Source organism: Sesamum indicum, linkage group LG8 (assembly GCF_000512975.1).
Source record: "Sesamum indicum cultivar Zhongzhi No. 13 linkage group LG8, S_indicum_v1.0, whole genome shotgun sequence".
Classification (NCBI taxonomy): domain Eukaryota; kingdom Viridiplantae; phylum Streptophyta; class Magnoliopsida; order Lamiales; family Pedaliaceae; genus Sesamum; species Sesamum indicum.
This window is the reverse complement of record NC_026152.1, coordinates 17,602,740-17,628,197: the sequence shown is the minus strand read 5'-3', so window position 1 is coordinate 17,628,197 and position 25,458 is coordinate 17,602,740. Positions and strand designations below refer to the sequence as shown.

Here is a 25,458-nt window from a genome sequence, read left to right as displayed (position 1 = left end):
AAATTACTGGAAGAGGAAAACTAAATGTAAGGAAATTGCACAATGAGTGAGTTGGGACTCTTAGCTAAGCCTAGAGAGTTTGTTTGATCTCCCTATGCTTATTGCTCCCTCCATGGTAAATGGATGCACCGTTGCTTGACACTTTCTTTCTAATTAGAATTATGCTTTGGTGCTTTCATATTTTCATGTTAAAACCAATTCATCTACTTCATCCTCTCTCCCCTAATTCTTTCAGAAACCTGGCCTCTAATGTTGATTGTTGTCCCCACCAAAGACATCTTACTACTGGAAGTAATCCACTTCTCAAATATAAACAAATAGAACTGAACAGCCAAAAATTATATAAAAGAAATATAAAACTTCATATTACTAGGAAGTATCAGAAAAGACAAAGAGGCAAATCGACTTCTACCTTTCACCTAAACCTGTGAAGCAAACTCATAAATCACAACTAGGCTATAAACCTACTCCCGGGCATTTGCATGGGAAAAAGAAATGAATCTGCCTCAATCCCCTGCAGTCGAATGCCTATGTTCTTGTTATTTATTGCTGGACATGGGACCTAGTTGGCGGTATGAGATGTCGTCGTGGCTCACAGTGCTGTGTTCTTTGCATACTTTTGCGAGCGGTGGATGTCGAAGGAATGATGAGGCCGGTTGCAAGAGATGTTTTTCAGGGAAAGTAAAATTTTTCCTGTCATGCTAGTTTAAAATTGAAGATGTTACACACCATGTCGCAAAGTTTTCCACTAGAAAGTGGAGATGCAGTTCTACCCTGACTCAAAAGGAGACAACTGAATTGCAACACTGGAAAAGTTTTAAATAGAAATACAGGGCCTTTGTTTCTTTGTGATATTCTCGTCTTTCAATTTAATCAAATTAGGGGAAAGATATGAGCCATTTATTAGCATTTGGGAGGGAGAAAAGGTCTAGAAGGTTGTGCTTATTCCAACCTATGTCATGATGTTACGCATTTTGTTCATGCAGTGCGATTGTTTATTTCTAGCTAACATTTTAATATTTTTGTATAATAAAGGTTTATTTATGGCTCTCCAGTCAACGTGCAAGTATTTCTGCAGCTCTTCACGGCTTATCAAATCCTTGTTTCCTGCAGATGCCATACTGTTTACTGATGGATGGCCTTGTAAAGTCGGGGAAACTTATGGAAGCCAAATCAGTTTTTGACGAAATGAGGCAAAAAGAAGTGAAAAATGGTACGTCTAGTTGGAAAATCAAGTGTTCTACTGGGATCTAACCGCACAGTGCTTGCATGTTGTTTACTCATAGAAATTTAGTAGCAATCTGAGCAAGGTATTACTTTGGATTTTACTTTTGGTTGGACCTTTGTTTCATATGGGTTTTGGGTTGCATGCATTATATGCATCATGATTATTGATATATGATGTCTTGCGCAGTGACATTAACCCTAGTAGTGGGGTGAAAACTTGAAGGTTGCTATTACAGTAGTTTGATGCTTGAAAATTCAATTTGGCAATACTGAATTTCTGATAGTGAGCAGTGGCCTAGGATGTATTCAAAATTGTGTGCAACAATGTATGTTTGGGACAATGTAGTGGGGTGCAAACTTGAAGGTTGCTATCACACTAGTTTGAGGCTTGAAAATTCTATTTGGCAATACTGAAATTCTGATATTGAGCACTGGGCTAGGATGTATTCAAAACTCTGTGCAACAATGTATGTCTGGAAATGAGCTCAGTTCCACCCAATTGATCTAATCAAGATTTGTATTCTTCGTTAGTATCTTGTATTTCTTTTATTTTGAATTTGTGGAGCATCCCACTTGGTGTGCATTTCTTTACTTAATTTTTTATATCTGAACCTCAGTCTTAAAGTTACTTGTCGTTCTAATTACATTCTTTGCTGAAAACATGTGTAGATGGTTACTCCTACAGTATTATGATTTCAGCCCTCTGCCGTGGTGGGCTCATTGAAGAAGCAAAGCAGTTGGCTTGTGAATTTGAGATCAAGTATGACAAGTATGATGTGGTCATTTTGAACTCGATGCTTGGTGCCTATTGTAGATCAGGAGAAATGGAGAATGTGATGAAGCTGATGAAGAAAATGGATGAGTCGGCAATTAGTCCTGATTGGAATACCTTTCATATCTTAATAAAATATTTCTGCAAGGAGCAGTTGTATTTACTTGCCTATCAGACAATGGCGGACATGCACAGGAAAGGTCACCAGCCTGAGGAGGTAAATAGTTGGAATGTACAAGTTTATGCATGAAGATGCACACTTTCCTAAACCTGATACTTGGCTTCATAGGTTTTCAGAACTTCCTCGTGATTTTCTATAAAATATATTTAACAGTAAAAGAAGCTAAGGTGTTAGATGGTTGTCGTCATTTACTTTATGGACTGGGAAAAAGTTCAAATACTTGTTATGTATTTAGGAATTGAAATTGTATGCAACAAGTTTTCTCCAATAATTCGTGCAACTACATGCTCTTTATCCTTTCAACTTGACACTGAAGCTAAATAGAATTTCATTCCTCTGTTCTGTTTGGTTGAGAGAAATCATGATTCAAGTCTAGCCATGGTAAACTAAGAGTCGAGAATGCAATTATTCAAGTGGTCATATTAGGAGATGAATTATCTGGGGGCATGATCTTTAGCAACTGCAATCTTAGGTGGATCTTCTAAATGCTCAACATTGACTTTTTTGGTTCAGTTTGTGGTCATATGAATCTTTCCAACATCAACTTTTCTTGTCATCTTTTTTCCTGTTATGTTTCCGTGAATTCTTCTTGCCCTCTAGGTTGAGGTTGTTAGCCCTTTGGATGACTGTAATTATCTATAATACTGCTCATGGCAAAACAGTATGTGATTGGAAGCTGAAAGTTACTCAAATGTGGTTACTGGATGCGTACATGTTAAATCAAGTACAAACTCAGTGAATCTGGCCCGACAGTTTCTTACAGGTTTCCCTTATGCAGGGTCTCGCTGTCTCTTTGATTAATCATCTTGGCAAAACTGGTTCCCATTCAGAAGCATTTTCAGTGTACAGTATGTTGAGATATAGCAAGAGGACAATTAACAAGGCCCTTCACGAGAAGATTTTACATATTTTACTTGCAGGTGGGCTTCTTAAAGATGCATACGTAGTGGTCAAGGTACGAATTATATGACAAGCTTCACTGGATTATTGGTGGTTGTTCGATATATATGTATATATATTTCTAACCACTCGACTTCTTCAGGACAATGCACATTTGATCTCTCAGACTGCTATTAAGAAGTTTGCTACCTCCTTTATGCGAAAGGGCAATATAAACCTAGTAAATGATGTGCTCAAGTCTATCCACAGTTCTGGCTACAAGATTGATCTGGTAATCGTTTAAGTTTTGAGATTCCATCAGCATATATTGTTTTCAGTACTAAATGTAATCCACATGCTTCAGGGTCTGTTACGTGTGTCTTTGCCTCCACCCGCTCACATGATTATGCGTTAAATATTCTCATGAAGCCTTTATTATGTTTGGGTTTTGATTCTGATAGTATGTATGGTTTATATTGTTGATCTTTGCAAATATCATACTTCAACCACATTCTGGATTTGGAGTTAGAAACAGCAGCTGTCTTGTCTAGGTGTTGTCTGTTTGGAAACACTTGTTTCTTCCATATTTGGACCTTAGCTCCATGGAACAATATGTTAGTTCTGAAACACGGAAGAATTTGAAATCTTAGATCACCTTTTCGCTTTTCTGTAGATTCAAATTTCAGCCATTTGTTACGTTCTCTCTTTCAGGACATCTTTCACATGGCTGTTTCTCGTTACGTTGAGCAACCTGAAAAGAAAGAACTGTTTCTTCATTTGCTACAGTGGATGCCTGGTCAAGGCTATCATGTTGATTCATCTACAAGGAATTTGATCTTCAAGAACTCCCACTTGTTTGGAGACCATTCTACTGCAGAGTTATTGTCTAAGCATCATGCAGTGTTGAAGTCAAATAAATCACGTGAGGGGAGAAAGAAATGAACATGAGCTTTCAGAGCATCAGGTATTCAACATCTCTCCCTCACATTCTTCAAGACCCCATATTTTAATGAGGGACAATATTTTATTTTGTGGATGACCTATGATCCCATTTCTTTCCAGTGCTGGAAAAAAAATTATCTGCTAGTGGCATACTTCCTGTAAACATATCTTGGAAATTTGAAGCCAGTGTATATCATGGTCTTCCACTGCACTCCAGAAGTAATGACCAAGTAGATATAGCATCTATAGAAAATTAAATGTTGCATGAGAAATATGTAATGACAGTTATCTACAGTAACATTAGTGATCAGCAACATCTGGTACCATAACAGGGTACAAATGTATATCATCTGACCATGCGTTTCTTGTACTAGAATCAAGTTCTGAAATGCATTCCCAAACTGCACTATTGCATTTGAAGCCACTGCCAAATGCAATTTGCCACACCCTATCGCGTTTCTTGATCCTGCCTTTTGCCTCCAGATAGCTTAATTCATACCAGACAGAAGAGGAAGAAGTATTCCCAAATCTATGAAGAGTCATCCTGGATGCTTCGACATCTTCTTTATTCAGTCTCAGCCTCTCCTCCACAGCATCAATGACTGCTCTTCCACCCGCATGTATGCAGAAATGCTCTAACGCCTTCTTGAAGTTCGGTATGTATATTTCCTTCTTTATTGTTGAACTGCAAATCTTGCTACGAATGATTGACCGTCCATAGAGGAGCTGCTCAGAAATTGGTAAAACATACGGGCCTAACTCTGTTATATTTTTTTTCAGGGCATGTCCTGCGACATGTATAAGGGATCTTGACAGTGAAACTCCAACTTCCCCAGCATCATCACTTTGTTCGAAAACAGACTGGTAAGATTGATCATCCGAACCCATGTGTGTTCTGAAGAGATATCGTAGTCTGTATTTCGCTTTCAGTTTGTCCTGCTTCTTGTTCGACAGTAACACAGCGACCCCTCCCATTCGGAACAATGCGTTGGCTAAAAGCATGGACTTGTTTCGACCCCTATAACCACTCGGAGTTACTGCTTCCATGCTGAGAACCAGAGCCAATGAGTTCCGATGGACTCTCAGCAAGTCTTTGGCTAAACCAACGGCCACTAGCCCAGCACTGCACCCCATTCCACTTAGGCTCACACTCTTGACATTGCTTCTGAGTCCAAACTTGTTTATGATCATAGCTGCAATGGACGGTGTGGGGCAGAATATGCTGCAGTTGGTTACGAGTATATCAATGTTCTTGGGATTTACGTTATGTTTACTGAGGAGATCTTCTACCACTGCAAAAAGAATGGTTTCTGTTTCTTCTCGGGTCCGGCTGAGAGATTTATCAGGTGGAATTTGATGCACCGAAAGAGGGAGGCAAGCCTCGGACCCGATACCCGACCTTTCACCCACTTTAGCCTGGAAATCGATGGCCTCCCTCTCATGAATACCACATATTTCAAAATGTTCGATAAACTTGGCAGTCGAGACGCGAAGATGGGCCGGCGGTAGATAGCAAGAGAAGTCGATCAGGTAAACAGAATGGGATTTGGAAGAAAAGAAGTAAACAATCAAGAATAAAGCAAGAGGCAGTAAGAGTTGAGAATAAGGAAAGGGGAGATAGCTATCAATAACTTTGGTGGAGTCGGTGAGGCAGGTGTTCTGAGTAGCATCCACCATGATTGTTGGCATTATACCCCTTATCGGGGAGCCTCTTCTTATTTAATATGTGGTTGACTTTGATGGGGGAGTGGGACTCCGTTCCTGATCATGAATATTGCATGTTGGACCTTATTAGCATGCAGATTGGGTTCCTTTCTGGTAAAAGTTTGCGTCAAGCAAGCAAATGCTTGAGTACCCTCCTCCGCTTATCATGCCAATGCATATTCTCCTTGGTTGCCCCATGGGGACTATATGTATAAATTGGATTTTCGATTCCAAATTCTATTATATCTTCTACTTTTTCATTTGATATACATGTTATATTATGTTATTTATTTGTCTTTAAAATGATTGTACAATGTGTCTTATATATATACTAAATAAAATAGTAAGATGCAATATGATTTGAAATAGAAGGTGCCAATTTGTATAATAGTTACGTTCTTGTGATTTTCTTTTGTGTGGTAAGTATTGAAGTTCCTCTAAATTAGAAAAATGGTTAGATAGATTTACTCAAATTAAATTTATTAAGATTGATTTGTTGAATATTGGAGGCAGGAAATAGCTTGTGAACCTCTTAAGGGATTTCTTATAAGAATTTGCACTTTTAGAGAAATATTTATAAATTTAAAATAACAATACAAGTGGAGAATTTTTGCAATAAGTAGTGGGAAGTAGAATTTAGAATTAAAATATAAATAGAGATTACGTACGAAATTATTTATAAAAATATTATAAGCAGTTAAAAATTATTTAATTTTGATATTTAATGAAAAATATATATTATTTCTTTTTTATAATAAAAAACTAAAGTACTAGTTTACTCTCCCTAGAAGCTGGTCTTAAGCTGCTTCGGTTCAGAGTACCAGTCCGAAATGGGTGGTCATTACCCAGCGCCCATAGCCCCTACCCATACCCGCATAGGATGGATAGGCATCGGCGTCATGGGTGGCGCCATGGCCTCCCGCTTCATCTCCGCCGGCTACTCCCTTTCCATCTATGCCCGCACCCCATCTAAAGCCACCTCCCTAGTCTCCATCGGCGCCACTCTCGCCTCCTCCCCGGCGGAACTCGCTGCCACCAGCGACGTCGTTTTCACCATGATCGGCCATCCTTCTGACGTCCGAACCCTCGTCCTCGACACACTTCTTCCGTCCTTCAGTCCCAACACCGTCATCATCGACCATACCACTAGCCACCCGGCACTAGCCAGGCAAGTTTACGCTTCCGCCCTTGAGAAACACTGTTATTCCGTCGATGCCCCCGTATCTGGGGGAGATATAGGGGCTAGAGATGGTAAATTGGCAATTTTCGCGGCTGGGGATGCTGAGGTGGTGCAGTGGTTAAAGCCCTTGTTTGATATATTGGGGAAAGTGAATTATATGGGGAATGCTGGCAAGGGACAAAGTTGTAAGATAGCTAATCAGATGGCACTAGTGGGGAGTTTTTTGGGATTGAGTGAAGGATTGGTGTTTGCGGAGAAGGCGGGATTAGATAAGGATAAGTTCTTGGAGGCGGTGAGAGGGGGTGCGGCTGGGTCCATGGTTATGGAATTGTTTGGGAAGAGGATGATTAGTAGGGATTTTAGGCCTGGAGGTTTTGCGGAGTATATGGTGAAGGATTTGGGGATAGGAGTAGATTTGGAAGAAGGGGAGGAGGAGGTAGTGGTGTTTCCAGGAGCTGCACTGTCTAAGCAGTTGTTTTCTGCAATGGTGGCGAATGGGGACGGGAAGTCTGGGGCGCAGGGTGTTATAACGGTGATTGAGAGAATGAATGGAATGGGGGGGTGAATAGGGTAGAGGTTAAGCAGTTGTCTTGCTCTTTCATGTACGATGTGGTTGTGTTTGAGTTTGCTTGCTCGTTTCTAGTCTATGGTTACATGGTGAAGCCACTGATTCTGTTTGTTGCTCATTTTGGTTATTCGTGATGCTCACGCATACCGGCTTCCCCAAAGTTAATGAGACACTTCCTGTATATTCTAGTGAATCATTTCTTGTCATCTTGATTATGAAATAGTAATTGTCTTGTTCTTTGATTCTGCATTGTGGTTCCATGTTTGTGTTTGTTGCTGGTTCCTAGTGTATGTAGGTACATGGTGAAGCTATGATTTGAAATTTGTATCTTGTTTTTGTTGTCCATGATGATCTTGCATGTCCTCTTTCCAAATTTTGAGAACACTCCCACTGCCATATGGTAGGTCATTTTCTTGTCATCTTGTTCTGGTGGGGGTTTTATTCATTTGGGATTATTTCTTGTGAGGACTTGTTAGATTGCCAAAAGCTTTCCGTCTCAAATCACGGCTAACCTTTTTGGTGAAAAAGAATTCTAATTCTCTTATTCTGTTGGCTTTAAGCAGCATTTGTGGATCGAGGATTGCACTTAAAATGTTTTCACTTTGTGAAGGGGGGTGACTATATGTAGGTCTTATAATGTACTAGATGCAACAAAAACTGGTGTTGGTGTTTGAATTTGGTATAATTTTGATGGTCTACTTGAATATGTTGTCTAAGATATAGATAGAATGGAAGGTTAATGTGGTTTTGGTTTTGGTGTTGTTTCAATGTCCGGTGATGGAATGTTGAGCTTTCCTTGCTCTTTTATGTGGCAATTTGTTCCATATTGAGTTTAGTCAAGTTTATCCGAAGCCCTCAATTGGACTTATAGCTTGTTGTTGTTGTGGGTTATAGTGTTGCATGTCCAATTTGGAATTTACAGAAATACTTTTAGGTGCAATAAGTGAATCATTCTTCACATTCTTGAATATGGAAATAAGGTGCATTCCACTCGGTGCGCTCTGATGTAGATTGATATCTTGTGCAAAGGACTTGTCGGATCTCCCCTATCTCTGCTACCATGCTGTGTTTCTTTTCCATATGGGAAGGCGTTTCAATCACTGATGAGAGCGAACTGATTAGAGATAATGGAAATAAGAGTCAGGATTTGTTTGGGTGAACTATTATACGATGATTTATGTCGGGTGCTAATTCTTAATTTTTTGTGCTGTAAAGATTCTTGATATTTTTATACTTGCACACTTCTCATACAGGTGTTGTAAGGTTTTAGAAACGACAAATGGGGTGAATTGTAATTTATAATCTACTCGGAATGTATTTATAATTAGAATAAACTTGGGAGTGTCGATGAATTTCCCATTTAAAATTGCAAGTAGGACACATTAAGTTAATTTTAGGGTGAATTATAATTACCTCCGCGTAAGACTTAGAATAATTATAAATACGTTTGTAGTGTTTGAAAAATTACAAATAGACTTTTGATGTTAAAGTCCGTGTAACGAATGAGTTTATTTTGTTAGCTTTTATTAAGATTTCATTCAATTTTTGTGGTGAGCTGATCAAAATGCTATTTTGAATTATAAATTAAAATTTTATATATTTTTTAATAATTTTCATAGATAATTTTATGGATTAATATTTTCTATTGATTATTTATTTTATCCATCCTCAAATTCTTTAAATATTTTTAAATATTTCAATAAGAGTAAAATAGTAAACTTAATTTCACCATTTAGTGATATATAATTATTTTTTATTTGAGGGCGATATTTTTTATTTTTTAACCAATGAAGAGGTATTCATTATTATGCCAAACTTAAAATGAGGTAGCTATAATTTAGCCTTAATTTTATTAAATAAAGACCTCTCAGAATTCAAATAACATAGCAACTTATTCGCGTTAAGTTTAATTACAAAATATTTGTGTGATTTTTGTTCTTATTTGTTAGACGGAAATAAATATTATGTAAACTTTTAAATTATAGAGAATTTATATGTAATTGTATAAAATCTCAATGACTTAATTATTTTATAAATAATTTATCAATTATTTATAAAAATATTATAAGTAGTTAATGATATCATTTTATTTAATTTTCATTTTTGTAGTAAAAAACTAAAAGGGACATGGAAAAGTACTTGTGTACTCTCCCTAAGTAGACCTAAGAAGCCGATCTAAGCTGCTTCTGGTTCAGAGCATCAGCAGTAAGAAATGGGTGGGCATTACCCAGCGCCCATAGCCCCTACCCATACCCGCATAGGATGGATAGGCATCGGCGTCATGGGTGGCGCCATGGCCTCCCGCTTCATCTCCGCCGGCTACTCCCTTTCCATCTATGCCCGCACCCCATCTAAAGCCACCTCCCTCCTCTCCACTGGCGCCACTCTCGCCTCCTCTCCGGCGGAACTCGCTGCCACCAGCGATGTCATTTTCACCATGATTGGCCACCCCTCGGATGTCCGAGCCCTCGTTCTCGACACACTTCTTCCGTCCCTCAGTCCCAAAACCGTCATCATCGACCATACCAGTAGCCACCCGGCACTAGCCAGGCAAATTTACGATTCTGCCCTTGAGAAAAGCTGTTATTCCATCGACGCACCCGTATCCGGGGGCGATTTAGGGGCTAGAGATGGTAAATTGGCAATTTTCGCGGGTGGGGATGCTGAGGTGGTGCAGTGGTTGAAGCCCTTGTTTGATATATTAGGGAAAGTGAATTATATGGGGAGTGCTGGAAAGGGACAGAGTTGTAAAATAGCTAATCAGATTGTTGTAGGGGGGAGTTTGGTGGGATTGAGTGAAGGATTGGTGTTTGGGGAGAAGGCGGGATTAGATAAGGATAAGTTCTTGGAGGCGGTGAGAGGAGGGGCGGCTGGGTCCATGGTGATGGAATTGTTTGGGAAGAGGATGATTGGTAGGGATTATAGGCCTGGGGGTTTTGCGGAGTATATGGTGAAGGATTTGGGAATGGGGGTGGATTTGGAGGAGGAGGTACTGGTGTTGCCTGGAGCTGCATTGTCTAAGCAGTTGTTTTCTGGGATGGTGGCGAATGGGGACGGGAAGTTTGGGACGCAGGGAGTTATAACGGTGATCGAGAGAATGAATGGCATGGGGGGTTAATGGGGTAGAGATTAAGCAGTTGTGTTGCTCTTTCATGCACAATGTGGTTCCATGTTTGATGGTTTCGCCACCGATTCTGTTTGTTGTTCATTTTGGCAGTTGATGTGTTTGATTTTGGTTTTCTACTTGAATATGTTCTCTCTTAGATGGAATTTGGGATATAAGGCTTCTGCTAAGAGAATCAACAGCATGGAAGGTTAATGTGGTTTAGTTGAATGTCCAGTGAGGGAATATTGAGTTTTTCTTGCTCTTTTGTGTGACAATGTGGTTTCATTATTTGCTGGTTTGTAGTTCATCTGAAGCCATCAATTGGATTTAGAGCTTTCCTATTTTGAATTTACAGAAATAGTTTGAGTGCAATCATTTCTTCTCAGTATTTCATACGTGTTTTTATATATTTCTAAGAATACTTTTTATTAAAACATTAAAGGATATCTTTCTACTTATACACTTCTCAGGGTTTTAGAAATGTGAAAATGGGGGTAATTGTAATTATAAATTTACCAATTTTTAGGAATTCCAGCAAGTTAATTTAAATAAATAAAGCCTTCTGAGAAGTCAAAAATTACATGCAACCCATTAGGATTCAAAAATAGCGGTTGCTATCTCAATAATGGAATGCACATTACATCATCTGAATCCAAATAATGTCGGCATGTTTTTATGTATGTCAGCTGAGGCCGACGCCAATTTTTATCGTATAATTACAACAGCTTCTGTAGTGTATTCTCTTTTTCGTTTTTCCTTCCGAGGTAGCAACAGCCTCTATAATAACGGCACATGTGTACCGTACTATGATAATGGACAGTTCAGATCTTTTATCATAAAAAAGAATTATATTGCATTTTATATTTCGTCATTCATGTTCTATGTACATTTAATTTAAGTATGTACTTAAAAGAAATTGATTAAAGACAATTTTGGTCCTTTAATTATACAAATTTTTCATTTTAGTCCTTTAATTTTTTAAAGTTTTAAAACAGGCTTCTAACTTTTTTTAATTGCTTAACTTTAGTCCTCTGTTCATCAAAATTTTTCTAAATTTGTAGGAAAATGCCACCTGGATCTGACGTGGCGTTTAAATTAAGAGAATTAACATTATTGATTAATTATACATGATATGGCAATTACATAACTTTAATTAGAAAAAATATGACATGGCATTAATTGTCATATTATATTGGGGAATTTTTTTTTTATATGTCCAAAACTATATATATAAATACATTATATACACAATTATATTATATATAAACATACATTACAAATTGGGCAGCCACGGCCAACCGCGCCTCATTAGCGACGGCGACCGTGGATGCCTATATATATATATAATTTTTTTGAAAAATATATATATGTGATTATGTATATATACACACAAAAAAACTAAAAAGAGAAAAAAGTGAGTTATTTTTTTTAAATAAATACAAATATTTTAATTTTTTATATCTAAAAATATTTAAAAAATATTTTTATTTTTAAAATATATAATGATGAAATATTATTTATATTAACTACTCTAATTTTAAAACTTTCGTATACAGTTTTTTGTATTCGATATTTAATTAATATATTTATAATAAATCTAATGTGTATAATAATGTAATTTAATGCCACATGGCCACTAATGCCATCTTGAAATTTTTTTTAAAGAAAAATTGAATATATTTTCAAGTCAGCACCAAATAGCCAATAATATTAATTTCCTCAATTTAAAATGCCATGTCAGATCCAGGTGGAATTTTTCAATAAGTTTAGAGAAATTTCGGCGAACGAAGGACCAAAATTGAGCAATTAAAGAAGATAGAGAATCATTTTGAAACCCTAAAAATGAAAGGACTAAAATGAGATATAAATATAATTAGAGGATCAAAATTGCGTTTAATCCTAAAAGAAATCATACAACTATCATTTTTACCACTGAAAGATTCAGTGAGGTACTACTACTGCATATCATATCAAAGTTGCGTTTTTCTAAAAAAATTTACAAATAAATATGTAATTTAATAAAACTCGCCCTAATTTCTATCTTTGCTTGTTGTCATTCCCAGCTGGCTCCAAACCCTCGCGCTCTCACCATCTCATTCTCTCTCTCCAATCTCCATCTATGTATTGTCTAAAAATAATTCAAAATTTAACATCACATATTCCACACGTGCCCTTACACAAATATCGTTGTTCACTAGGAATATATGTAACAAATATGTGTGCGAAAAAGATAGATGATAAGATTCGAATCTCAAGATATATTAGGAATCTGCTTTGATCCTCCTTTAAAGAAATGTGTCTACTATATTTGTATTAGAAAAGAGACAAGTTAGTGTAAATTCAATTAAAAGGTTTGGAGTCACTTTTTTCAGTTGCAAAATACAACTAGAAGACTTTAGTTACAGACTTTGGTAATTACGAGCTTCTCCAGGGGTAATATCGTACCTTAATTTTTTTCTTCATAAGACATAAATGTCACTTCTTAAATCATGTTTACTTGATTTTCTTTTGTTAGCCCTCTTAATTAACATTGTTTTCTTATTATTATTTTAATTCAATTAGAAGTCTCAGTTTTTCCAAATACAAAAGCTCTATGCTTCTCACACTTAACAGTACTGTATGTATGTATATATATATATATATATATAATATGATGTGTCAATCAAGACTAACTCAATTGACGAAGTTAAAGTCCCATAATCTTAGAGGCCGTGAGTTCGAACTCCACTTTATGCATAGGATGTTGTTTCTACTGAATAAGAGGTGTTGATTTTACTGTAATAGTAGGTATTGGTTACATTTAGTTTATTTGATATTATTGGTCGGAGTATGATTTTGTCATCTGACAGTAATGATTGTAATCAATTTATTTCAATTAATAATAGTTCATCGCCCTTACTAAAAATATATCTCATTCTTTTTAAAAAAAAATTAGAGTTAAATTAATTTGCACCTTTCAAATATATCTGAGTTGTATTTAGTGTTGATGGGGCAAAAATACTCTTGCCCACTTGCCCCTTTTTCTAGTTATTTTTAATTTTTATTAAAAAAATTATTTAAAAAATAATATTAATATTTGTCATGTTATTATAGATTATATAATATAGAAATGTTTAGAAGCTCACTGTCTGCAAATATGTATAAATATTCGTATATATATATATATATAACATAAATCATTAAAAATATGTAAATCTTGAGATAATTAATAATGCGAGGGTTGTGAGTTTATAGAGTTTCAAGTTTTTATACTAATCAATAAAAGAGTTACCATAATTCAAATTGTTTTTAGAGAATGATTCTAATAAATATATTTTAGAGGGGCTAAATCATAAAAGCCTTTCACATCCTAAATATCATATTCAATGTTACCGGCAAATATCGTTACTTTTTATATAGACTTTAGGACAGTGTAGGTCACGTACTTTAGAGATAAAAAATATATATCGAATTTATGATTTTATACAACTTCTTTACTTGTCTGTCTCCTCTCTACATTCGGTGCTTCTTTCAATAATTATTAATATTATTTAATATAAAGGATATATTTTTAAAATTTTAAATTAATTATACACGCCCACACAAATTAAACTATTCGAGTACGTATAGCCTCCAATAAATAAAGATAATTTGATGGGTTTGGCAACTCTACGTACTCTCTTTCTTCAATAGTTTTTCCTTTTCTTTTAGATTAAAAAAAAAAAGGATAAATTGTTGTATTATATTTATAAATAGGGGCAGTGAGTAGAGGGTTTTTCCACATACACATCCGGCATCCACTTATACATAGAGAGTTGATGGAGTTGGATTTATCTCCCCAAGTCGCGGACAGCACCGTGTATGAAGGCGAAGAAGGCGGATACTACGCTTGGACGCCCGCCAAATCTCCGGCCATTCTCCACGCCAGCCTCGCCGCTGGAAAGCTTGTTTTGCGTCCCCGCACCTTTGCTCTGCCTCACTATGCAGCCGCTTACAAGATTGGTTATGTTGTCCAAGGTTCGTGCTCTCTATATGCCTGTACAACTCCGTGTTTGACAAAAATATGATTTTTTGTTATAACTATTTATCGTAATAATTAATTACGGCTCTGTAAATAGTTATTAGTCGTTGATTTGGCAAGTGGGGCCAAAATATTATGTACTGTTAAAATGGTAATATGAAAAAGATGGATGAAACTTGTTAAAATTGTAAGAGAGAATTTGAAACTTATAACCTTCTGTAGGGCGAAAACCCTCCAGTGGTATTTCCTTCCAAAATATCCTATCAACTATTACATAGGGATGGAGTACGAAACTCCTCAATATTATAGGCCGAATACACCAAAAATATTACAGAAATGAATATTACAGTAAGAACAAAAGAATCGAACAAAAAGACAGTACTGTTTGAATGTGGCTCAGGAGATAGAGCCAGATCCAATCTCAAAAGGGACACGATCACAAAATACCGCACCCAACACACACGGCGAACACTATGGTTGCACCACCACTCACGGCACCCAACAGACCCCGATCACACAGATCGAACACTACCACTCACCACAAAGGAAACCTCTCACAGAGAATATCACGAAGAGTACAAGAAGAAAACAGATTTCTTTTCGGCCGAGTGAGGGGGGGGAATGGAACCTCCGCATTTATAGGCTAGAACCTCCGGGGATCTAGTTCGTTAGGCGGTTTCTTGAGAGCCATTAGGTTGGCTCTTGGAAACCGCCGGAACCGGAGAGGATAGAGAGACACAACGGTCATTTTCGGTTTGAGAGAGAAGAAGGAGAAAGCGGCGGAACCCGCGTGAGGAGAGAGAGAGAGTTGATTAGGGTTTGATAGGGAGAGAGTATATATATAGTCAAACCGGGTCAGATTTGGTGGAGCGGGTCGGGTACCGGGTAGGGGCCTCCAGGTAGTGGGCTTGGTGTGAGTGGGCCTCGGGTTTTTGGGCCATTTTATTTAACATACCCCACCTTGGACCAAATACCCAATGGTATAGGTCAGGGGTTTATGGATCTGGTTTTCTCATCATTGTCAATAAATACTCCATGGTTGTACCTGCAATATAAACAACACTAAACAAACACAGAGGTATCAGTCAGGATTTAACAAGAGTATTTTTAAGCACTTACAGAATTTTTCTATAGGCAAGCACTTAGTACCCATGTCTGCAGGATTTTCGTCTGAGCTGATCTTTTCTAACCTTATCTCATTTTTTCCCACAATGTCACGAATGAAATGATACCTAACATCTATGTGTTTCGTTCTATCATGAAAAACATGGTTTTTACATAGCTGAATTGCTGATTGACTATCAGAGAAGATCACAGGTTTTTCCTTTAAGAAACCAATTTCATTAAGAAGACCACTAAGCCATAATGCTTCTTTAAAAGCCTCTGCTATAGCAATGTATTCAGCTTCTGTCGTTGATAAAGCAACAATATGTTGAAGTTGGGATTTCCAACTAATGCATGAATTGCAAAATGTAAACATGTAGGAAGTGGTGGATTTACGACTGTCCCTATCATTAGCATAATTTGAATCTACATAACCAATGAGGTGTGCATGAGCAAAATGTTTAGAAAATTTAATACCAACCTTTTCAGATCCACGCAAGTATCTAAGTAACCATTTTAATGCTTCCCAATGAGGGGTGCCAGGATTTGACATGTATCTACTCAAACAGCTAATGGCATAGGCAACATCCGGTCTAGTACATACCATAAGGAACATAATAGAGCCAATTACATTAGAGTAGGGGATCTTGCTCATTTTTTGTATTTCACTTTCAGATTGGGGGCATTGATTTTTACTAAGTTGAAAATGGGCAGCCAAAGGAACAGCAGTGGGTTTAGAATTTTCCATAGCAAACTTTTTAAGAACGGACAAGAGATAAGTTTTCTGGTTCAAAAGAATAGAGGAAGTTTTTCTGTCCCTGATAATGTTTATGCCAAGAATCTGTTTTGCATTACCAAGGTCTTTCATTTCAAAAGCATTGCATAAATCTTTTTGTAACACATAAATGAGTTCTAAACTTGGGCTAGCAATTAACATATCATCAACATATAAAACTAAGAAGATAGGGGCATCATTTACATTTTGGAAATAGAGACAATGATCATGGTTACTCCTAGAGAAATTTAGAGATAACATGAATACATCGAATTTTTTGTTCCATTGACGAGGGGATTGTTTAAGACCATATAAGGATTTTTTCAGCAAACACACATGATCAGGTTTAGACTTATCAGAAAAACCAAAAGGTTGTGTCATGTAAATATTTTCATCCAAGTCTCCATACAAGAAGGCAGTTTTGACATCCATTTGTTTTAATTCCCAGTCATAATAAGCAGTAAGAGCAAGTATAATACGGACTGTAGTATATTTCACAACAGGTGAGAAAATTTCATTATAGTCTATGCCTTCTTTTTGTGTAAATCCCTTAGCAACTAGTCTAGCCTTGTATTTTATGGGAATTTCCTGTTTTATCTTGAATAACCATTTGCAGTCTACAATGGAGGCATCTTTTGGTTTTGGAACAAGAACCCACGTTTTGTTATCAATTAAAGATTTCATTTCTTCTTTCATAGCAATAAGCCATTTTTCGGATTTTAGGGCTTCTTCAACACTAGAAGGTTCCCCTAACTCAGTATTAAGGCTGGTATGGAAGTCCTTAGGTTTTGAGGGTATCCTAGTTTGTCTTCTATCCCTATCTCTAGCAAGTTGGTAATTATCTAGAGGGTTATTAACAGGATTTATATCTCCTAAGTTTTCAAGGTTTTCTGAATTTTGTTCTTGGTTGTTTTCTAATCCCTCCCCTTCTTGGTTATCCTCTATATCAACTTTGTTGAAAGTGATTTCTTTTTCTATGGGTTTAGTCTGTTCTAAGCATGGCATTTCATTTTCGTTGAAAGTGACGTCTCTACTAATTAAGACTTTAAAACCAGGTTGACTCCTTACCCATAATCTATACCCTTTCACCCCTTCAGGATAACCAATAAAAATGCATTTGAGGGATCTAGGTTTAAGTTTATCAACATTCTGATGAACAAAAGCAGAACATCCAAACACACGTAAGTAAGATAGATCAGGCAATTTACCATTCCACATAAGTTTAGGAACTTTTCCAGACAATGGCACAGAAGGAGACAAATTTATTAAATGTGCAGCAGTTAAGACAGCTTCTCCCCAAAATATTTTAGACAAACCAGAGCTAATCAGTAGGCACCTAACCTTTTCAAGCAGGGTACGGTTCATGCGTTCAGCTACCCCATTTTGCTGGGGGGTGTGTGGGTTAGTCTTATGCCTTCTTATTCCATACTTATCACACATTTCGAAAAACTGTCTATTACAGAATTCTAAGCCATTATCAGTCCTAAGAGATTTTAGTTTCTTACTGGTTTGATTTTCAACAAGAGTTTTCCATTTTTCAAACTTGTCAAAAGCTTCTAATTTATGTTTCATTAAAAACACAAACACTTTCCGAGAATAGTTATCAATTATAGAGAGGAAATACCGATTACCCCCATGAGTTGGCACATTGGATGGACCCCAAACAGAACCTCCGGGGATCTAGTTCGTTAGGCGGTTTCTTGAGAGCCATTAGGTTGGCTCTTGGAAACCGCCGGAACCGGAGAGGATAGAGAGACACGACGGTCATTTTCGGTTTGAGAGAGAAGAAGGAGAAAGCGGCGGAACCCGCGTGAGGAGAGAGAGAGAGTTGATTAGGGTTTGATAGGGAGAGAGTATATATATAGTCAAACCGGGTCAGATTTGGTGGAGCGGGTCGGGTACCGGGTAGGGGCCTCTAGGTAGTGGGCTTGGTGTGAGTGGGCCTCGGGTTTTTGGGCCATTTTATCTAACACCTTCTAATATTTTATTTTGAATTTTATAAGATTATTTTTTAAAAAAATTTCCAAACTTTAAAATATTTTATAAAATATTAACTTATATTTTCATTTAAATAGTCTAGAGTAAACTGGTCTACCTTAGTGCTTTAGACTTGCTTTTCTTTATAGACAGTGTTTGAAGTTCCGTATCTATTGAGTCTGAGCCCACCAAATTATAAGAAATCACTGGAATTTAATTAAACTCGGACCAGGATCTAAATAGCTCCTCAACCTCGTAACAGCGAGGGTTAGCCTAAACACACAACGCCAAAGCAAGAGAGTGATGAATGCCCGACGGCCCTAATTATTCGTCTTAAAACTAAAATAACTTGTTAGAATTTAAGAATTAAGATAAAAATGACAATGTATTATTTTTTAATCTTTAACTAAATGAACTTATAAGATTTTAGTATTTTCATATGTAAATTATCTTATTATTAAATCTTTCAAATTCTTATTAAGAAGGGAGTCTTGATAATTTTAAATTAATTCTACACACATATTTAAGTATACCACATATGATATACTTTAACGCCGAGGTACGTAAGATGGTCCACTCTTCCAATAGTCAGTAAATAAGATTTACATACGACGGAGAAATAATTGACCAAAAATTCAAATTCAATTTAGTCAAACTTAATTAATTATACAATTTTTTATTTAATATTGTATGTTAATCACTTGATAAATATAGCGATAATTATATTTAATCTCAAAATATCAACTAATCTTTAGTATATCCCTAAATAATATTTAAATCACGAATGATAATGAAATAATAAATTATAATAAAGTAAGTACATATTAATAAAAGTTAGCTTTAGTCTTAACCATCGATCAGATCAAAATCTCATTAATAAATAGTTGTCATTCTAAAGGAAAGTACAAGTACAAATTCCTAATATACCTTTGCATGCTAAACCAATTCAAATACTCTTCTTAAAAATCGAAAAAAAAAAGAAAAATAAAAAGGTAATCTTTGCTATTATTTTGCCTTCTAAGTGTAATTATAACTAATCGGCTTATTACTTAGGTACATGCACAGTTGGACTTATATTCCCAAATGACCCACAAGAGAAAATCCTAATAATCAACCAAGGAGGCGTCATTCCAGTGTCGATGGGAGCTATTTCCTGGTGGTTTAATGGTGGAGATTCTGATATTACCATAATATTCTTAGGGGAGAGCAGCCAATCCTACAATCCAGGCCAGTTCGACTACTTTTTCCAGACAGGATCCCTTGGTGCTCTAGCGGGATTCTCCACCGAACTTATTAGTAAAATATATTGTTTGAACGAATCGGATTCAAAAAAGCTTGCGAACAGTCAAACTAACGCATTGCTTGTCAAGATTGGCGAAGAAATAAATATGCCCCGCCAATCCAATTGCGAAACTAAAGACTATGTCTTTTATTTTGATGATTTAATCTCTTCTGGTGTTAATGGATCGACGTCTGGAGTTAATCACGCTGAACTAACTGCGAAGAATTTCCCTTTTCTTGACAAAATAGGGCTTAGTGCCAGTCTGGTGAGGCTCGAGCCCAATTCTGTATTGGATCCGTATTACAGTACAGATGGATCACATCAAATTATTTATGTTACGAAAGGCAGTGGTCGGATTCAAATCGTGGGCCTTAATGGCAACCAAGTGTTGGATGCTCGTGTGCAAAAAGATCATGCACTTGTGGTGCCCAAGTTCTTTGCGGCAACTCAATTAGCTGGTGAACATGGAATGGAATATTTTTGTGTTTTCACATCTCCAAGGTAAGTTCAAAATATAATTTCTTTTTTCCCTAACCAATAAATAGTTGAAATAAAGAGTTTCAGGTACTCGAGAGTAATTTTCATAATGAAGAAATGAATTAAAATTGAAAATGCTAGGCATTTGATTCTTGTGCTTGCAGGCCGATACAAGGGCAGTTGGCTGGGAACAAATCAGCTTGGAAAGCTTTATCTTTACCTGTTCTTCAAGCTGCATTGAATGTATCTCCAGAGTTGGCGAAACTTTTCAAGTCGAAGATATAACAATTCCTTTTGAGGAATACAACCTATATTATGTATTTGAGTATGGTATTTGTTAGGAGGTGAACACCTCATGTATGTGTGTGTGTATTTTTTTTGTATATGAGTTGTCTACAATATATAATTTGGATAATTATAAATTTAAATAATTTTAAATTATTCAACTCTGAATTTCAACTATCTATTATTGTGTTAATGAAGTTCAAATTCCTCCAATAATAAGCATTTCAAATTTAAATCAATCAATTCAATACATATATATGTATCAATTTTTTTGATCCGAAAAATACATTTCAATTGATAAGATAATTAATTCAGTCAACTTTTTAAATTGTACGTTAATTTAACTGCCAATAACATATTTTACTTTTTTTTATAATGTATTTTAAATTCACACATGGATGACGACGTATCATGACAATTGATTAATATAAATTAAATCGAATTATGGAGTTGGGAGACGAAATAATCAAATTAAATCCATCCAAAGTAGATAATTTCAAATTCTATGCTGACCAAAATAGGTTTTTGAAGTTTTCAAGTAACAAACGCACACTGTTTTTGATTTTTTCAATTCAATTAGAAGTTGAACAAAACCATTCATATAAATATAAATATAAGAAATTGACCAATCGACTTTAATATTCAGTATATATATCAATTTATCATAGACTAATTAAATATGTAAAGTAATAAATCATAAACTATTATAAGTATCTAGGTGGGATTAATTGAACTTAATATTTGTCGTTCGATGTGTTATAGACACAAAGCGACAATTTTGATACTATTAATTTTTTAAAAATATTATTTAATTAACAAGATAATTAATTTATGTATTTTTTTTTTGAATTTGATATTAATTATGTTTTTTAATTAATATATTTTATTTTTATTTATAATAAATTTTAAATTTTAAAAAATTATTTATTATATGCATTAAAACGACGTGCTGTCACGAGTAATTAATATATATATATATATATATATATGGAGTATGGCCCAGGGAATATATGTAGCAAAAACATAGTATATTTTTTTGTAAATTATATTATATTATAATTACCAACTTAACTATATTTATGTAATTATCACTCCACTCAAGAAAATTATTAATTTAAGTGAATCCAACGTCAATATGGCAGATCGAGACAATAATATTTGAATGGATAAATATAAAAATTTTAATTTTTTTAAAAAAATTAAAAGAATTAGTAAATAAATTGATTTAAGAATAATATTAATTGACAAAAGTTTGTATTTCTATTTCCATTGAAAAAATATTTTTATTATAGGAGTTGTTGCATCAACTAATCACCATTAAATAACAATTTATTATTTTAATGAATTTTATTATTTGTAAATATGTTGAATTGATATTACAAGGAAAACGTCAAAGGCAAGAAATGGTCCTTATTTTGAAGTTATTATTAAAAGGGATAATTATACGTAAACTCTATGATTGGAAAAAATATATCTAACACATATGATGTTTGCTTCCATCTAACAAATAAATTTCTCGTTTATTTAAACCTCGCCAAATATGCTAATATTAACAAAAAAAAAAAAAGAAAAACTGAATAAAATCTGATATTTATCTTCAACTGACTTATTATTGACTTATTGAAAATCAAATCATCTTTTTCAACTAAATTACTCCTCACATGCATTAACGTGTGAAGATGTATGAGGTAATTTGACCATAAAAGTATTTTTTTGACCTGCAATAAATCAATAATAAGTTAATCAAATGTATTTTATTTGTTTTCTTAATATCAACAAATGCAGTGAATTTTAACTAACGAAATGACTTATTTATTAGACGGAAGCAAACCTTATGAGTACTAAATGTAATTTTTCAAACAACAATATTTTTACGTATAATTACATAAAACCTCAGAGAAAGAAAGTGTAATTATTCCTTATTAAAACGACATAATTATGCATTTCTATCTTCATTAAAAAAATATATATTTTGCTCTATACTTTTTGCATTGAAAAAATATCATGGGTTCAAAGAATGCAGCGGTGACATTTTTAGTTGACAACCAACATATAGTCAAAGGTCAAGCAGCTCTGGTCTTGAACAAGTCTCTAGACTTTTGATTTGACAAAATATTTGAATTCCAACTATGCACATCTTGGTATTTTTATTTTTTTATATTGATAGATATGAGATTATATTTAATTATATAAATATTTTTTATTGTTTAAAAAATTACAAGTGCATCTTCTGACAACTACATCTTATATTTCATGGCAAAATTTTATACAAACACAACTGATGTACATTTTGTGTAAAAATTTCGGAGGGTGTCAATGTAATTTAATCTTATTGTTATAATAATTTCTACATGTCTATTGTGTATTTACACCAGGGATAGTTGTAGCATTTTCTCATGAGATTTGGTGTAGTTAGAGGTAGATCTTTTATGGTTTGAAAAATTACACATAGTATCCCAATGTTTACTTCTTTCAACAAATACTTTCTTCGTTAGTCGGAATCTGCCGAATTTACTGATATTAGCAAAAAAATTTAAAGAAAAAATTCAAATTACTCCGGATTGATTTAATTTTGATTTATTGCAAATTAAATAAAATCTTTCTTCCCATACTACCCGGATACATCTCCACATGTTAGTATATGTTATTAGGTACATCTTTACGCTTGTAATAATAACTTAGTCAGAAAATATTTATTTTATTTGCAATAAGTCAATTGTACGTAAATATAATTTTTTTTTTAAATATCAGCAAATTTAGTTAATTTTGACTAATAAATGGGTATTTTTATTGAATGAAAACAAACATCAGTTTATATAATTTCACAAACTATAAAAAATTTACGTGTAACTATACTAAATATGAGCAGAGAGAATGATGTTATAATTATCCATTTTTTCCTTCTATTTCATCTCTAATTTTTCCTTTTTCTTTCTAAATTATTTTATTAACTTTGTACTTTTCTCTCTTCTCACCTTTTACGACTGTTTCTTCTTTTTTTCTCTCAATAACTTGTTATAATTTTTGATACCGTAGTCAATTAATACATATGTATATATATTTAAAAAAATTAAAAAAAAAAATATCCATGTATTATTATATATAGAGGCAGAGGCTGAGCCGGTTTTTGAAACACACACATCATCCAATTATAGCTTCTTGTGCAACTCTCAGCATACATTCTACGTACGTACGCAGTGCATAACTTGATGGAGTCTAATTCATCTTCCCAAACGGCGGACGCCTCCGTGTATGAAGGCGAAGCCGGCGGATACTACCCTGGGACAGGGCCCCAATCTCCGGCGATTCCCCAGGGGAAGCTCGCCGCCGGGAAACTTGTTTTGCATCCGCGCGGCTTTTCTCCGCCGCACTACTCCGACACTTTCAATATCGGTTATGTTGCCCAAGGTTTGTGCTGGCTATGTTTGTACAACTATGTGTTAATACATACATATATATATATATATATTGCGTTTATAGGATAAAATAATATTATTATTATTATTTTCATAAGATGTTGTTAGTTATGATAATTTTATAATGAATATGATCAAAATTATTAAAATCTTATAAATTAGTTGGCACTATAAAAATTACTAGTTTATTGAGACGGAGTGCGACGGTTAAAGAACATTGCAAGCTGTGACAACATTTGTATGTAATTTGTGATGGATAATATTAGGTACAAATAATATTGTATGTAATAATTATTTTTTTATTTTCAGTGGATCTTTTGGAGTGAGTGTCGGTGTAATGATGTTGTCGTTTTTAATAAATGTGTGTAAAATTTTACAAAAAGCTAAGACATTTCAAAATTAATTTCCACAAATATTTGTCATTATTCAGTCTTTTTAAATTCAATAATCACTAATAAGTTTATAATACAGGTACATGCACAGTTGGACTTATCTCCCCAAATGATCCGCAAGAAAAAGTCTTGATAATCAAGAAAGGAGACGCCTTTCCGATGAATATAGGAACTATTTCCTGGTGGTTCAACGGTGGAGATTCTGATTTCACTATAATATTTCTAGGCGAGCGTAGCCAATCCCTCAACCCTGGCCAATCCGACTACTTTTTCCTGACTGGACCCATAGGTGTTCTAGCAGCCTTTTCCCCCGAATTTATTACTAAAATATTTCACCTAAAAGAATCGGAAGCAAACATTCTTATGAGCAGCCAAACTAACCCATTCCTTGTCAAGGTTGGTAAAGAAATAAATATGCCTAATCAATCCAATTGCGAAACTAGGGAATACGTTTTCAATTTGGATGGTTTAATTTCTTCTGGAGTTAATTATGCTAATATAACTGCTGAAAATTTCCCTTTGCTCGACAAAATTGGGCTTAGTGCCAGTTTGGTGAGGCTCGAGCCCAACACTGTACTGAACCCATCTTATAGTGCAAATGGGTCTCAAATCATTTATGTTTTAAGAGGTAGTGGTCGGGTTCAAATCATGGGCCTTAATGGCACTCGAGTCTTGGACGCTGACGTGCAAGAAGATGAAGCATTTGTGGTGCCCAAGCTCTTCGTGGCAACTCAATTAGCCGGTGAACAAGGAATGGAACTCTTTTGTGTTTCCACATCTTCGAGGTAAGTTTAGGATATAATCTAAAGAACGACCGTAAGAAAAAACAAATTTTTTTTGACCAATAAATGATTGAGTTTTACGCACTCAATAGTGATTTGATGCTTTTGGTTGCAGGCCGGTAGTAGGGCAATTGGGTGGGAAAGATTCGGCTTGGAAAGCTTTATCTTCATCTGTCCTTCAAGCTGCATTGAATGTATCTCCAGAGTTGGTAGAATTGTTCAAGTCGAAGATGGATTTATAAGACGATAACAATTCCTTTTAGGGAATATAAATTGTATTATGTAAGGAGGAGGAGGTGCACACCTCTTGTGGGTGTCTGCATCTGCAATAATTGTTTATTCCTGTAATAAAAATAAGATGTCATAATTGAATCATAGATTATTCTCTTAAAAAAGCTTAATTTATTTG

The 25,458-nt window shown here is 35.0% G+C and overlaps 6 protein-coding genes across 10 annotated transcripts in view; 5 read left to right on the top strand and 1 right to left on the bottom strand.

The window, feature by feature from the left end:
* The window catches only part of LOC105169143 (pentatricopeptide repeat-containing protein At1g10910, chloroplastic), a 10,395-nt gene extending 5,720 nt beyond the window's left edge, over nt 1-4,675 (top strand). Inside the window, exons 6-11 of one of the 5 annotated variants that reach the window (XM_020696439.1) lie at nt 1,036-1,213; nt 1,897-2,216; nt 2,959-3,135; nt 3,223-3,351; nt 3,771-4,023; nt 4,485-4,675. In XM_020696439.1, coding sequence (XP_020552098.1) covers nt 1,036-1,213; nt 1,897-2,216; nt 2,959-3,135; nt 3,223-3,351; nt 3,771-4,001 — 1,035 coding nt within the window. In that variant the 3' untranslated portion in view covers nt 4,002-4,023; nt 4,485-4,675. Of the gene's footprint in view, nt 1-1,035; nt 1,214-1,896; nt 2,217-2,958; nt 3,136-3,222; nt 3,352-3,770; nt 4,024-4,375 lie in introns of all 5 variants that reach the window. The other 4 variants (XM_020696441.1, XM_011089447.2, XM_020696442.1 and 1 more) reach the window with 4 other exon arrangements.
* LOC105169145 (3-ketoacyl-CoA synthase 7) lies at nt 4,218-6,054 on the bottom strand. Its single transcript, XM_011089451.2, has one exon. The coding sequence runs from the start codon at nt 5,688-5,690 to the stop codon at nt 4,302-4,304; it is 1,389 nt and encodes a 462-aa protein (XP_011087753.1). The 5' UTR covers nt 5,691-6,054; the 3' UTR covers nt 4,218-4,301.
* LOC105169142 (probable 3-hydroxyisobutyrate dehydrogenase-like 3, mitochondrial) lies at nt 6,477-7,702 on the top strand. Its single transcript, XM_011089446.2, has one exon. It carries the CDS (start codon nt 6,536-6,538, stop codon nt 7,448-7,450), a length of 915 nt encoding a protein of 304 aa, XP_011087748.1. The 5' UTR covers nt 6,477-6,535; the 3' UTR covers nt 7,451-7,702.
* Nucleotides 9,586-10,947, top strand: LOC105169141 (probable 3-hydroxyisobutyrate dehydrogenase-like 3, mitochondrial). Its single transcript, XM_011089445.2, has one exon. The coding sequence runs from the start codon at nt 9,666-9,668 to the stop codon at nt 10,569-10,571; it is 906 nt and encodes a 301-aa protein (XP_011087747.1). The 5' UTR covers nt 9,586-9,665; the 3' UTR covers nt 10,572-10,947.
* LOC105169427 (glutelin type-B 2-like) lies at nt 14,337-20,534 on the top strand. Its single transcript, XM_011089819.2, has 3 exons — nt 14,337-14,555; nt 19,469-20,198; nt 20,339-20,534. The coding sequence occupies exons 1-3, from the start codon at nt 14,357-14,359 to the stop codon at nt 20,457-20,459; spliced, it is 1,050 nt and encodes a 349-aa protein (XP_011088121.2). The 5' UTR covers nt 14,337-14,356; the 3' UTR covers nt 20,460-20,534.
* On the top strand, nt 23,595-25,424 carry LOC105169426 (glutelin type-B 2). Its single transcript, XM_011089818.2, has 3 exons — nt 23,595-23,867; nt 24,347-25,052; nt 25,165-25,424. Exons 1-3 carry the CDS (start codon nt 23,669-23,671, stop codon nt 25,289-25,291), a joined length of 1,032 nt encoding a protein of 343 aa, XP_011088120.1. The 5' UTR covers nt 23,595-23,668; the 3' UTR covers nt 25,292-25,424.

Excerpts from the sequence above, each read along its gene's own strand:
- LOC105169142 (XM_011089446.2), top strand. The coding sequence starts at position 6,536 with ATGGGTGGTCATTACCCAGCGCCCATAGCCCCTACCCATACCCGCATA.
- LOC105169145 (XM_011089451.2), bottom strand. The coding sequence starts at position 5,690 with ATGCCAACAATCATGGTGGATGCTACTCAGAACACCTGCCTCACCGAC.
- LOC105169426 (XM_011089818.2), top strand. The coding sequence starts at position 23,669 with ATGGAGTCTAATTCATCTTCCCAAACGGCGGACGCCTCCGTGTATGAA. Across the intron at positions 23,868-24,346 it reads TATCGGTTATGTTGCCCAAG|GTACATGCACAGTTGGACTT; the intron begins GTTTGTGCTGGC and ends TTTATAATACAG. Across the intron at positions 25,053-25,164 it reads TGTGTTTCCACATCTTCGAG|GCCGGTAGTAGGGCAATTGG; the intron begins GTAAGTTTAGGA and ends TTTTGGTTGCAG.
- LOC105169427 (XM_011089819.2), top strand. The coding sequence starts at position 14,357 with ATGGAGTTGGATTTATCTCCCCAAGTCGCGGACAGCACCGTGTATGAA. Across the intron at positions 14,556-19,468 it reads GATTGGTTATGTTGTCCAAG|GTACATGCACAGTTGGACTT; the intron begins GTTCGTGCTCTC and ends CTTATTACTTAG. Across the intron at positions 20,199-20,338 it reads TGTGTTTTCACATCTCCAAG|GCCGATACAAGGGCAGTTGG; the intron begins GTAAGTTCAAAA and ends TTGTGCTTGCAG.
- LOC105169141 (XM_011089445.2), top strand. The coding sequence starts at position 9,666 with ATGGGTGGGCATTACCCAGCGCCCATAGCCCCTACCCATACCCGCATA.